At 37.3% G+C, this 15439-nt stretch overlaps 1 protein-coding gene across 1 annotated transcript in view; it reads left to right on the top strand.

Moving 5' to 3' along the window:
• Positions 1-1699: 1699 nt before the first annotated feature.
• Positions 1700-15439, top strand: part of STK31 (serine/threonine kinase 31) — a gene marked incomplete at both ends in the record, with an annotated part of 79643 nt that continues 65903 nt past the window's right edge. The window contains 5 exon segments of the mRNA XM_080932615.1: positions 1700-1749; positions 3708-3754; positions 3843-3895; positions 7382-7480; positions 15336-15410. Of these exon segments, the coding sequence (XP_080788741.1) occupies positions 1700-1749; positions 3708-3754; positions 3843-3895; positions 7382-7480; positions 15336-15410 (324 nt within the window).

Below are 15439 nucleotides of genomic sequence, written 5' to 3'. Positions count from 1 at the left end.
AACAAACAAAAAATCCAGTTAAAAAAAATCTAAAAATGTTTGAACAGAGATACTTTACCTAAGTATCTAAGAAGATATAGAAAGATGTATGGGAAATAGGCATACAACAAAAAGATATCCAATGTTTTTAATTAATAGATAAATAATAAATGCAAACAACCTCAAGGAAGTCCCCCACTATATAAAAATACTTAAAATTAAACACAGTGATCATATTAAGTGATGGGGAAGGTAAGGAGCAACTGGAATGATTACTCTTTAATATTTACTAGTTTTTAAAGATTCGCTTTTATTTAATATGTATGGGAGGTTTGCTTGCAACACACGTGTGCCTGAGGTGGCCAAAGAGGGTGTTGGGTTCCCTGGACCTGGAGTTAGATCTTTGTGAGCTGCCAAGTGGGTGGGTTGTGGGAACAAAACCCAGGTCCTCTGGAAGACCAGACAGTACTCTTAACTATTGAGGCATTTCTTCAGCCCTGCAACCAGAATATACAAACTTCAATGGTGATAATATAGAGTAGCTTATTTGTTAAATAGTGTGGCAATTTCTTTTACACTCTTCTATGATTTAGTCATCCACTAGGAAACATTAACCCAAAAGAAATGAAAGAATATGTTCACGCAAAAACTTGGAGACCATAATAGCTTTATTTGAAAGATGTCTAAAGTCCAAAAAATCCCTATACTCAGAAATATAGAAAAGCTGTTATGCACTGACAGTGGACTAGTACATTGAAAGTTACAAGCTGTTGATATATAGAAGAAAACATGGAACATCTTAAGATACCAATGCCATTTGAAAGAAGGCAGATAAAATGGTCTTTATGTGTGATCCTGTTAACAGAAAAAAAAATTAGTGTTCAGTAACAAGAAACAGAAAGGTACATAAGAAGGCCAGTTATTGTAAATGGCACGAGGAATGTTTGAGGTTTGTAGAAATGTTTTATTATGGGGGTGACTTCAATAGTGGGTAAAATATTAAAATAGTTTACATTTTAATATTTGTAGTCTGTGCAAATCATACTTCAAGCTTTAGAAATTAATTGGAGGGTTCATTGACCTTGAGGGAGGATTTGGGTTTAATTCTTTTCTTTGCAAAGCGAACTAGAGACGGTTTTTAGCTGTGCGATGTTTACTCCAAGTGTAATAACTTGTTTATAACCCTATCCCATCCCGGTTCCCTCCGATCCCTGCAGTCACCAGAAACGTTTGATTGTGGATGCGAAGTCTGGGAAGAAATATGTGTAAATATGACATTATCTCTTATTACGTTACCCTTTTCTTTGGGAAAAGAATATCCAGTTTGCCCTAATTTGGGCTCCGTCCCCCTCCCCCCATCGTTTAAATTTCAGTGTACAAATTAGGAAAACCCACGCAACTTCACGTCACGGTCTTACGTCACCGGCGCCTGGTGAAGGGAAGCAGCCATTGGCTTTGAGGTGTGGGGGCGCCCGGCCTATAAATTCACCGCACCCAGGGGCGGCGCCTGCTTTCGGAGCGTGAGTGGGCCGAGTGCGGCCTGCAGCGCTCGAGGCCTTCCCGCAGGCCACGCACGTGACCACCGCTGCGCCCCGTCCGCGATGGCGCAGCAGCACCTTGTGCGCAAGCGCAGAGTGTGTCCCGAGGCGCGGCAGCTCAGGCGGTAAGCGCGCCCGAGGGCTGGCCTGGGAGCGTGTGGGCTGTGGGTGGAGCGCCTGGCATGTGGGGCCAGCGGCTCTTAGCTGGTGTGGCTGTGGCGGAAAGTGTAAGGTCAGTGGTGAGGTTGGTGGCGAGGGCGACAGGGGCCGCTTCCAGGGCGGTTTTGTCCGCGCTGCTGGCGTTTTAGGGCTCAGGGTCTGGGGTGCGGCCTATTTCCGGCCTCCCGCCGCCCTCGGGCCTCGAGAGCTCGACGGCCTCGCAGCTTCCCCAGGAGGCGCCCGGAGACCCACCGTGTGGCCGTATTTCTTCCCCTTCTGGAGAATTCTGTGCTTTAGGCTTCCAGATCTCCCAGGAAGCAAGTGGAGAGTGGCCTCCTCCACCTTCCCTACTTCCATGTGGAGGCGAGATCAGCCATCCACCTCTGCTTAAAGCCATTACAGTTCCTTCGCAGGTCTTTTAAAAAACGATTTGGAATAAGTCTAGAAAATAAGTTTCTTAAAACAAGTGGCAGGATCTCCAAGCTAACCTTTTAACTTTTACTAAGCACACGGCACATGCCTTAATTTCAGTACCGGGGAAGCAGAGGCAGGCAGATCTTTGAGTTGGAGGTCAGCCTGGTCTCTAGAGTGACTTCCAGGACAGCTACAGAGAGAGAAACCCTGTCTTGAAAAACAAAATGAAACAAACCCACCCACCCAACCAAACAAACGAAAAAAGTGTTTTCCAGAGAAATATTCTTTCTAAAAGATTCCATTTTAAAAAAACAGCTTACCAGACAGCTGAATTTCAAAACTTTTAAAAAGTATCCCCGATTTGAAGATGTTTCAGTGACACTATTTGAAAAAAAAAATTAAGCTAGACAAAAATTGGAAGTTTTAGATTCCTATAAATAAGCTCCATTTTTTTTTTTTTTCTGGGATGAGTTAATTTCTCTTTTCATAGTTGAGAGCATTTGAAACTTTGATGTAGATGTTCTTGGATAATTTAAAAGCTCTCAAAAAATGCACTTCAAAACATGGCATGTACCCTACGTTTTAAAGGTAGCTTTGTGAAAAATTATTTTTTTTCCCTTTTTATCGGAATGTGTAGAATATTTGCCTTAAAGTTGAAGGACAACCTATACTCTAACCTCCCATCCCCCCACACCCAGCTTTGGAGGGTGGAGATTGTGCCTATTTTGAGAATAAAATCAGTTGGAATTGAACAGTGAAGTAGATTACACATTTTATCATTTTAAGATTCATGAGTGGAAAGTGATTGCTGGATTTTTGAGAAATCAAATTGTAAAGTAGTAGACACTTCATCTGAAAAAATTTTTAATGTAATGAACATGGTTTTTAAAGTAAGAGACAAATTAGATATATTTCAGTTTTTAATATTAGGGCATTTAAAAAAACAAAATAGCTACTCTCAGGCATTTGTTTATTGTAGAATTCTTCCTCTTGTTTGAGAGCTTTTTTTTTTTTTTTTTTTTTTTTTTTTTTTTTTTTTAATATGGATCTAGAGAGATGGCTCAGCAGTTAAGAAGAGCATTGTGCTTTTCTAGAGGACTTGGTTCAATTCCTCTCCTCCGTGTTGGGATTTGGGACAGCTTGGTTTTGTTAAAAGTTGAACCATAGTTCTTTAGAAGCATCAACATGGCCGTTTACATGGCTGTGACTTAGTCCCAGTGGACCTGTAGCTTACTTTTGGCCCTCTCTGACCATAGCATGCACTGCATGTACACAAAATACACACACACACACACACACACACACACACACACACACACACACACAGAATATGCATGTTCTTTCAAAATATTGATTTATATGTGATTAAAATAATGTTTGAATTATCCTACTTGTAAATCTGTCAAGGTTTGGCTAAAGATGAGAGACGATATATTTTGCCATTGAAAACTATAATATTTTCAGAATACAAGAAATCGCCAAGAGAAAACAGGCTGTTTTTAGTATAGCGTTTGAGTTTTGATAATCATCTTAGGGCAAATACTTTTTAGTATATGTGGTTTAGATTTTTCATTGTTAATAGATATCAAGACCTAATTCAAGGTATTGAATTGTTAGTTTTCCAGGACTTGTCCAAATGGATGAAGATACACATTACAATAAAGGTACTGGCATTGAATATTATTTGGGGGTATAAGAGCTAAATGATGCTGATTAACTTCTAATTTGTTTTGCACTGTGGTTTTATTGTAGTTGAAGATGTTGTTGGAAGTCATGTAGAAGATGCAGTAACATTTTGGGCCCAGGTAAACATAATATTGAGTTGTTTTCTCTTTTCTACATTCTTCTTACCCAACTCAAGTCGTTTTTAACAAACATAAAAATCTAAGAATAAATGTGCTTTTAATTTTCAGTACCTGATCTTGACTAAATTATGTAGTCACAAGACATAATTAAAATTTAATTGATTACAACTTTAAGTTTTTCTATGCTGAAAAAAATGTTTATAGTATAGCTGAATTAAACAAGAAAACAATCAAGATTGGAACTTAGACATGTCCAGTGGGGTCCGGAAGCCATGTGCTATGTATTTGTAAAGCTGTAGCTCCACCTAAGGGTCCTTCATAAGATTGCTTCCTGAGAACTGGGGTGAACTGTGTGTTTTAATTTAAATTTTAAAGGTTTTAAATTACTCTAAAACCTTTATTCCAAAAATCAAAAACCAAAAACACAGCTTTCTGACCTGCGTGTGTTTGTGTGTGTGTGTGTGTGTGTGTGTGTGCGTGTGTTTCTCTTTTTGTGCTCTTAACACATTCACAATATTTTTCTCATTTTTATTAGTTTTTTGAGGATTTTATTCAGAGTATTGTGTATATAGCCACCCCATGCCCCCCCCCCCAAAATAAAGGTATGTTCTTGATCCTGTTACGGACCAGTATAGCATGTGTGGAATAATAGTCCCTGCTGACATTAAAGGAACTGTAGGCATCTCAGAACAGTAGCACCTTTCCAAGTTGGCCTACCTGTAAGTCACACGCAGAAATTTTGTATTTTTCCAACTTCGTATAAAAGTGAATAGTTCTGTTGATAGAGGTTTGTGGCAGTCTAGTTTTAAAAATAACATTGATTATAGTTAACTTATTAATATAGTGAAATATACCATTCATATCTTTATAAAATAATATTTAGCATACTTCTGTTTTATATTTTAATTTTTTATTCTTTTAGAATTTCATAGTATAACCTGAGTTTATCATTTCCACTCCCAACTCCTAGATCCTCACCCACCTCTGTACCCACACAACTTGATGTTCTTTTTTTTTTTTTTTTAAACAAAACAAAACAAAAGAAATGCAAACCCATGGTGTTCAGTTTGTGTGGACTGACTAGTCCTGAGCCTGAGGCCTGCTCTACAATGTGATTGATGTATATCCAGTATCACTCCATTAAGGAATACCGATTTTCTCTTTCTCACAAGCTATGAAATTTGAGCAGCTTCTTTGCTAGGGGTGTCCACTTCCCCTCTTCCATGCTGGGGCTTGGGACAGCATCGTTTCGTAGGAAGTTATGTTGTGTGGAAGCCCAGATGATATGTCAAGCATTGGACCATTTTGACTACAGTTATACCATTTCAAGTAAATTTCTTGAACGTTTCTAGCATATCAGAAGGCAGTAGATTGTAAAAGGAGTAAAGCTAGAGAAAGGAAAAGCTTCTGTTCTCTAGACACTGGGAGATGACAAAGAAAAACCAGGGTTTTTTTTTTTTTTTTAGTGATCTGCATTTTATTGTAAGATAAGTAAGTATATATAATTATGAAATTTGGAGAACTAATAGAGTGTGTCTTATTTCAACAATAGACAATAAAAAGGTAAGTGGGGTGTGGTGGTGTACCCCTTTTATCCTAGCACTTGGGAAGCTGAGGAAGGTGGATCTCCAAGGTAAGCCAGGTCTACACAGATATTTTCTCAACCAAACAAAACAACAATGTTAAGTACCAACGTTCTTGGGTTTCAAATGCTAAGAAGTGAATCTCTAATGTACTGTTACTGATGAATTTTTGATTCTGCAAACTGTACATGATGGGGAGAGGGGGAGGAAATTGCATTTAACTACACTTCCCATGGCCTGGGAACTCCTTTATGATGAGGTTAAGTGTACAGTGTATAAATTAGAAGTTATAAAGAGCTATATAAGAATATGATTAAGAGTTCTTAAAAACTACTGAAAAATTGGCAGAATTTCTGGTAAATTGTATACTTACAAACTTTTTATTTTTAAAGATATATATGCATGTGTGTTTTGCTTGTTTTTATGTCTGTGTACAACTTATGTACCTGGTGTCCATGGAGATCAGAAGAGGGTATTGAATCCCCTGGAACTGCAATTATAGACAATTGTAACTTAGCCTTTTGGTGCTGGGAATTGAACCTGGTTCCTTTGGAAGAACAACCAGAGCTCTTTACAGCTGATCCATTTCTCCAGTTGTACATACTTTTTAAATGGTGCTCACATGTTGTGGATCTATATGGCTCTGTATTCTGTACTACTAGCAGATGTACCACTTAGTGGTACCCTACACTGAATGACAAATTATATCTTTAAGGCCATTATATAGGAACTATACATGTACTAACCTAATACTTCCTAGATTAGTGCTATTACTGTAGAAATACAATGTGAATCCTGTGAGTAATTAAAAACTAGTTTTAGCAGCCACATTGGTTCAAGTAAAAGGAACAGGTAAAATTAATTTTAATATTTTAATTTAACTTAATATATCCAAAATATTGCTTCAAAATCTTGTCAGCAAACTGGGCATGGTAATTCCAGCTACTGTGGTGCTGAAGCCAGAGGACCTTGAGTTTGCAGCTGGCTTGAAAACTTAGACCCTGTTTAATAAGCAAGGACTGAGGATGTGGTTTAGTTGTACAGTACTTGCCAGATGGAATGGGTTCCATTTTTAATGCTAGAAGGTGCACTCATGCACTTGGTATAAAATATGAACAAGACATTTTGTATTTCTCATTTTATATTATATTATTTATTTATTTTTAAGACTTGGTTTCTTTGTGTAGCTCTGGCTGCCCTGGAACTCACTCTGTAGACCAGGCAGGTCTCAAACTCACAGTAATACACACTGCAAAAAGTTAGAAAACATTCCTTAGATGAATGCATTAAAAACATTAAAACTACTGCTGCTATTTTTATACATCTAATGCCTATCCCAAGATGCAAGTCATTTTTGAGATTAGGTTGGGATGAGAGGAGAGATTTGGAAATACAGAGGCTAACCAGGGTGAAGATCTATTCTTTGCTTCTTTGGCCTGATTTCTGTTAAGAGAATACTTTAGGGTTGTCAGTATTCTTAGATGAATGGCAACTAAAGGAATCATAAGTATTTTTCCTTCACTTTCTTTTCTTTCTTCCTTCTTTCATTCCTTACTCCCTTCTTCCATCCTTTCTCTTTCTCTTTCCTTGTCCCTCTCCTCCCCCTCCTTTCTTTTTGTGCTGGGGATTGAACCTAGGGCCTCATGCATTCTAGATAAATACGTTCTATCACCTGTGCTATTACCACAACTCCTAGTTCTTGGTTTTTATTTATTTATTTTTTTGTATGACGACATTGACATTCATCATTATCTCTTGGAACTGCCCTTTGAGAGGTTTTCAGTCACTAGACATTATAACCTCATAGTTTCTTAAAAATTAGGCTTAGTAGAAACTTTAATTATATATGATACCTTTAGAAAATCAGTGATTGAATCTCATACTTTTTCTCTTTTTTTCTTAGAATGTCAGTAGAAATAAGGATATTATGAAGATTGGTTGTTCTCTATCGGAAGTTTGTCCTCATGCTAATTCAGTTTTTGGGAATCTTGATCCTAAGAAGGTGAGTTTAATTTCTGGATGTAGTCATTCATCCTACATGTCAGCTTTTTAAAATTTCAGAATCTAGACTTTGGAATTTGTGGCCTATTTGAATAGAAAAGACAGATTTTGTATAAACTATATAGTAAATTTATTAAAATAACTTATGGACAGAAATTCTGATACAAACTACAGTATGGATGACTCTTGATTAAGCATGGGGCCTAGTGCGTCTTAGGTGAGTACTGTACTAACAGCTACATCTTCAGCCCTCTATATAGGGGTTTTCTCTGTGTGGTTAGTACTGCTCCTAGTCTGTGGCTAACTTTATTATCTTTTGAATATCATTTGAAATCTGTTATATATTAATAATTTCCTTTTTGATAGGTGATTTCTCTTTTCTGTTTCAACTCTTCATCTAAAAAGAGAGATGGGGGATAGGGAAGGAAGGCAGATGGGGGAGAATGAATGAAAAAAAGAAATAAAAGGAAAGGAAGGAAAGAACACGACTGCTCCTAGGTACAGTGGAGAAGAAAATATATTAAAGACATGTGGGAGAGCATGTCCAGAGTGTGCATGACCAGTCTGAGCTGGGCCTTGTGGGGAGAAGGAGAGGGCTAGGGAGAGGGAAGAGAGGAGGACCAGGTGCAGCAGCTAGGAGTTCCAAGGTACAAAAGGCAGGTGACCAAAGTGTCTGGATTATATAGCAAAGAGCCTTTGAGGTAAGGGTTGCTAAGCCCCTGGGTTGGAGAATTCAGGTATGCCAGCCATACCCTGTAACAGATAGGGATTGTGGGATGCTGGGAGAACCTGGGGGACAGGTCCACTTTGATATGTTAAATAGGCACCTCAGCCACTTGTCCTGGCTTTGAAACTTAACAAAGAGGAGAGATAAAGAGAGGAAAGAGGAGAGTGAGCCAGACAGAGGGTGAAAGGCAGGGGGAGAGGGAGAAGGAGAGGGAGATTGAGATTGATCGATTTTGATTGATTGCCTGTTCTTGTGGAGGCCAGAGACTATTTGTCCTTCTTGATTGTTTTCCATTTTAATTTTTAATATTTATTATTTTTTTTTGGAGACAGGGTCTATCATTAAAGCTGAGGCTGAACTGTTTTGGCTAAGCTTGCTGCCTTATTTTTATCATTTCTTCCTAAAAAGCACTTTAGACTAATTTTTTCCTAATGGGTCTTTTCCAATAAGATATTATAATATATTATGGATACATTGTATGTGTTGTCTAGTAGGGTGGGACTTTGGAGGGCTATAAACCATTATAATTAAGATTTCCCTTGTATCCTACTATCAAATCTACTTTTTGTTTCCATGGAGACAATATTGTTTCAACATGGAGAATATATGTTTTTAAGTGGTTATCACTGTGGAATGAGTTTTATAGCCAACACTTTCACTCTTAGGAGACAATTGACAATGAAAGGAGATACTTTTGGTTGTCACAACTGGAAGTGGTCCTACTGGCATCAAATGGGTGAAAGCCAAAGAAAATGCTGGTAAACATCCTATATAGGTTTCACCTCTAAAAATGTCAGTAGAGCTGAGGCGGGAGTAAAAGTCATAGCATAATTCCTTATTCCTTCTATTAAACATCATTAAAGTATACATTTAAGTGAAAGCTTGGTATCAAGAATATTGTGTAATTTTATTCAGTTAATCATGCAGCAGTGAAGCATTTGATTTTTGTTGTTGCTTGATCAGACAGTAATTCTAGAGAGAGTGATAAATGAAGACAACTTAATTGGCCAAAAACTGGAGAACTGGCATCTCTGCTTGCAGTTTAGCCTCTCACTTCCAGGGTCCTGAGGAGTTACAGTATAGGAATAATGAGGAAGAGACTCCAGGATGAAGTATCTGCCTTCTCTGTGAATAGGCACAAATCTTTTAAGAACGTGTGTGCTGTGTTTTTCTGTCTTCTGTGGCCTGTTATCTTCACATTTAACCAAAGTTAGAGTCTTAATGGACACAGAGATACCAATCTTTTGGTCTGGTTCTAGTCACAGACATGTGTAAGCCCAAAGGAGAATCAGTGCTTTCATAAAAAGTGGCCTTCAAGTCCTTGCCACATGACTGTTACTACAACTCACACAATAGAGGCAAATATATAGCAAATTTATCTGATAATTTATTGGCCTCCAAAATTATTAGTGATTTTGAAGTTAACTAAGAACATAGAAACTCGAGAGTTGAATTTTTTTTCTTGTTAAAAGTGTTTCTAATGTTCTTACATAAAGTAAAAAGCACAAAAATTATTCTTGACCCATAGGAAATATGGATTCTACCAGGTTCAGGATTATATTTAAATAGAATATTCTTGGTATGTTTAGGTATAAACATATTTTACCTGTTTTTTCAGACATTAAAACAATAAGATAATTTTTAAATTTTAAATTTTGTTTTTTAATATCTTTTTTCATACCTTTTTACATATTTAATGTTTGGTTGGCATTTCTTTTTCTTTTTTGTGTATATTTTATTTATTCTTTGACAGTTTCATATATGTGTACAATATATCTTGATACAGTCTAACCCCAAATCCCTCTACCCACTCAGACACCCTGCTATGTTCCCTTCCACTTTTATGTTTTTTTCTTTGTCCTTTTTAGTTTCTTTTGTAGCTTCCTAGGCCCAGTAAGTGCTCCCTTCTAGAGTGCTGACTGATCTTAGGTAGGTCTGATGCAGGTAAGTGCTGGAGTGAGTCTGTAAGTGCACGGGCCATGTCATGTCCAGGAGAATCCATTATCCAGCACTTGCCCCATCCTCCAGCTCTTAGAGTCTTTCTGCACTCTCTTCCATGATGTTCTCTGAGCCTTAGAGGTTGATATAGATCTTCCATCTAGAGATGAGTACTCAATAGTCGCTTAGTGTCAACATTTTGGACTAGCAAAGAATTCCTGCATTAACTGCTGCCCACTACAGAAAATTAACTTCTCTGCCGAAGTGGAAAGTAGCACTAATCTGCAGGTATAAACATAAGTTGTCTTTCCATTGCTGTGACAAACCCAAAAAGCAAAAAGCCAAAAACCAAAAAAACCCCAAACAAACAAAAGAAAAACCCCAAAAGCAACATTGAAAGAAAAGAGTTTATTTCACTTTGCAAGTTGTAGTCCATCAGGAACTCAGGGCAGAAATTAAAGGCAGGAACCTAGACCAGGAAATAAAGCAGAGACCATGGAGGAGCATTATTTTCTGGTTGTCTCAGCCCTTTTTCTTTCACAATTCAGGACTATCTGGCCAGGGGTGGTACCACTTACAAAGAGCTGGGTTCTCCCACATCAACTATCAATCAAGAACATGCCCCATAGGTTTGCCCTAAGACCAGTGTGGCTGGGGCATTTTCTCTATTGAGGTTCCCTTTTCCAAAATGACTAGCTTATGTCAAGTTGACAAAAAAAACCTGGACATACATATTTAGAAAGCATTTTATCAACATGCCCATTTAGCAAAACAACACTCTCCCCTATGGCCAGTGACCTTCCAAGTTATATACCTTTGGCCAGGTTTACAGTACCAGGCATGAACTCCTTCCTCCTGTTGGAGCAGGCCTTAAGTCCAGTCAGAGAGTGGTTGGTTACTACCACAATGAACAGCATTGTAGTATTCAGATTTACTTCTGGGTAAAACCATGAATGACTTTTCTTTCTCAGTGGCATATATATATATATATATATACATACATACATACATACATACATACATACATACATACATACATACATACATACATACATACATACATACATACATATATATATATATATATATATATATATATAGCACCTTATGGCACTGTGAAAGATTGCAAGCAGGTAGGAAGTTTTTAGTAAGTGCAGTTTTATTTCTCTATATCTTATAACCAAAGTGTGTTGGGTCTTCAGTAGAATCTTACCATCTAATTATGATGGTCAGCCAAGGGCAATGCAGTAACCTATGAATTTTTGGGGAACTCTGATACTTCTCTGACCAGTTAGGCATAGGGAGTTGATTTACGCACATTGAACCATCCCTTCATCTCTGGGATAAAGACAGCTTGGTCATGGTAGATCATCTTTTTGATGTACTCTTAAATTGTTGGAAAGTATTTTGTTGAAGGTTTTATTTTGTCTGCATAATTTCATCATGGGAGTCTGAACTTTTCTTTTTGTTGTTATTGTGTCTTTCTATACTTTTGGTATCAGGGTAATGGTAGCTCACTAAATAGAGTTGAGTGATGCTACTTGCTTCTTCCTTTAATGGTAAGGTTTGTGAAAATTAGTGGTGGTTCTTCTTTGAAGGTTTGGTAAAATTTACCTGTGAATTCAGCTGGACCTGAAATTCTTTTAGTTAGGAAATTTTAAATTACTCCTTCAGACTTACTGTTATAGACCTGTTTAAATTATTCATCTCATTTGGCTTAATTTGTTATGTCATTTGCATTTAGGAATTTATAAGTTTCTTTTACTATTTCTGCTTTGGTGGAATGTATGTTTTCAAGGTAGTATCTAATGAGTTTCTCATATCATTGTTAATTGCTGTTTGGTGTTGTCTCTCTTTTTTATTTTGATTATTTGGATATAGGCTTGTCAGTTTTATCATGTTTTCAAAGAACCGACTATTTGTTTAATTGATTCTTTGTATATTTTGCCTCATTTCATTATTATTATTTTTTTGCCCCATTTTTACTTACTGATTTGTTATTTGACATATTTTTTTCAGGGTTCTAAGGTTTTTGACTTATTTGAGGGTTCGCTGATTCCTTAATATAGGCACTTAGACTGTACAGATCTCTTAGGATGCTTTTATTGTATCCCATAGCTCTTGGCATATTGTGTTTTTCATTTTGGTTCTAGGAATTTGTTTTTATTCACTTCTTTATTTCTTCAAGGATCCAGTTATCTTTCAGCATTATTTGATAGGACAGGTTAGCCTTTCATGAGGCTTCATGAAAGGTTTGTTTTACTTTACAGTTTAATGAATTTCTTGAAGCATTTTCCTGTAGAGCTGGAGTGTTGGTCATAAATTCCTTTAGCCTGTTCTTATCATGGGAAGATTTTATATTTTCTTGAATTAGGATGAGTAGCTTTGCTAGGCATAGTAGTCTGGATTGGCAGTTGCTTTTCAGAACTGGAAATAATACCTATTCAGGCCCTCTTGGCTTTGAAAGTTTCACTGAATAATCTGTTGTTATTTTTATGGGTCCATCTTTATTTGTAGTGTTTCTTTCTTGCTGCTTTCAGAATACTTTCCTTGTCCTGTATATTTTGAATGTTAATTGTATTGACAATAGGAGGTTCTTTTCTGGTCTTATTTGTAAATGCCTCTTGATTCTGAATTGGCATGTCTCCCTTCTCAACTCTGGGAAAGTTTCTGTTCCTGTTCTTAAAACTGTTTTCTGTATCTTTAGAACAAGATTCTTTTTCTTTTCTATGCCTTTTCAGATGGAATTCCTTCTATTACTTTACTGTTTTAACTTTGCCTTGTTTGATTGTTCATTTCCCAACCTTGTCTTCAAGCTCAGATATTCTGTCCTCTATGGAGACATATCTAGTTAGACTTCTCACAGAGCTTTTAATTTGATTTTATTATGTCTTTTATTTCCAACATTTCATTGTTTTTCCTCAGTATTTCTCTTTGTTTAATTTCCTCTTTCATGTATTACCTAGCTTTCCTTATTTTATCCAACTGTTTTGTGTCCTCAATCAGGAGCTTGTTTTTTTTTTTTTTTTTTTTCTGATTTCCTCTAACATAGAATTCTTTGGAGTTCTCTATGATTTCATTTAACTCATTTTTGCTAGATGTCATTGCTATAAGATTAGTAATATTTGGAGGAATTATGTTGTCTTGTGTGTGTGTGTGTGTGTGTTTCTTATGTCACTGTGTTAGGGTTTACACATGTGGTGCTATTTTACTTGATACACTTATATTTTTATATCAGCTATATTTTTTCAATTGAAGTATTTGCAGTATTTTTGTGGGACTCAGATGTGGTAGAGTTGAGTGTATAGTTCAGAAGACAGTTTCCCAGTTAGGAGGTCAGGATGCTTGGTGCAAATTATATATTACTTTCTGAGCAGGATGTAAATTTCGAAATCAACCATAGCTGCTTGGTAGTACTACTATGGAGACACTATACTAGCCAGTTAATGACAGTGGCCCCTTTGGCTTCCATAACTGCCGGGGGATAAATAACTAAGGATAGTATAGAATATACTCAGATTTTAGCTAGTAAAATTAGCAGTGGTAGGGAGGTGGAGTGGGTAAGTATAAGGATCAAGTATTTGTTGTAGTGAGGGTTTCTATTGCTGTGACAGAACGCCATGGCCAAAAAGCAAGGTGAGTTTATTCTGCTTACATTTTGATATTTCTGTATATCATTGAAGGACGTCAGGAACTCAAACAGGGCAGGAACCTGGAGTAGTAGCTGATGCAGAGCCATGGAGGAGTGCTGCTTCCTGGCTTGCTCCTTATGGGTTGCTTAGCCTGCTTTCTGATAGAACCCAGGACCATCAGTCCAGGGATGGCACCACCCACAATGGGATGGGACTTCTCCCATCGATCACTAATTAAGAAAATGTTTTACAGGTTGACCCACACCCTGACCTTATGAAGGTATTTTCTCTTCTCTTAAACGACTACAGTTTGTGTCAACTTGGCATAAATCTAGCCAGTACAGTATTAGATTGACTTTGAAAAGAAAAAAAATCAAGGTGTACAATGTAACTAGGAAGGGAAAATTAGGATTCTATTAGGGTCCACAGATATTAGAGGCTGTCATATCTATGGAATGTTGTACTTAAGTAGAAATAAGTGGGGTAAAGATGAAAGGAAGACATAGGAATAAGAGGTGGTGATATGTGAGATGTCAGAGAGGAGTGTAGTAGAGAATGCTTTACGTTAGACACCTGTCTGAACAATATGTGAACAGAAAGGTAATCTTCATGAGACACATATGGAAGACCGAAGACTAAATAATAGAGAATAAGAAATAAAAAGAATACTTAGGGTGTAACTTTCTGGAGCAGCTGTGCTGGATTGAAAAGGGATACCCTCAGATTCCTATGGCTCTAAGCAGGCTCCCAGTTGTGTGAGGGGGCAGTAGGAACACTGCAGCCCCAGAGTTCTTGGGGCTTTGGCTTGTATGGAGGAGGTTGTAAGATCTTCCATGGTAGTTACCTTGGATTTCTGTACTCCACCACAGTCTTTTCTTGTCCTGCAGGTTACCCTCAAATTTAGTTTAGTTGACAATTTCATCTGTACGTATACAATGCATTCTGCTCATTCTTTTTCCATGCCATCCCTTTCATCCTGTTCCCTGCCTGCCACTTTCCCAGACTTACAGATTTCTGCTTTGTTTTGTAGCCCTTTTAGTTTAACCAGAGAAATCTGTGTGAACATTGGAGCCTGGTGGGTGGGTTCACTTGTAGGTGCACAACGGAAAGGAAGTGACTATTACTTGAGTGATGCAGGAATTGTTCAGTTGACGTGAGCTCCCCTGGGCTTCTTCTTTATCTGTTCCTGGCTGTTGATGGTCCCATGGTTATATAGACTCAGTGCAGTCACATGTGGTTGTTGCAAGTACATGATTTTGATGGCTGAGTATTATCCTCTCCCAGAAGACCAGAAAGTTTTTTTTTTTAAAAAACATTTTATGTACCTTTTTGAGAGGTAGCCTAGTATAATGGGCTCTAGAATCAGAAGTTTGAATCTTGGTTCTGATGAAGACAAGGCTATGACTTTGGATTCATAATGGTATAAACAAAGTACCTGCCTCACAGGTATGTTAGAAAAATTAGATAAGTTATTGTATATAAAGTACTTATTAACATAAAATCGTGTACAATGATAACATATATTCTACCTACTTAGTATTATTTGTTTTCTTCTGCAGATTTATGGTGGATTGTTTTCTGAAGATAAGTGCTGGTACAGATGCAAAGTGCTCAAAACTATCAGCGACGATAAGGCAGGAGATATGTGTTTATATTTTGGGCT

This window comes from Micromys minutus (assembly GCF_963924665.1).
Source record: "Micromys minutus genome assembly, chromosome: 18".
Taxonomy (NCBI): domain Eukaryota; kingdom Metazoa; phylum Chordata; class Mammalia; order Rodentia; family Muridae; genus Micromys; species Micromys minutus.
Note: the sequence above shows the minus strand (reverse complement) of the source record. Positions and strands in the feature narration are given on the sequence as shown.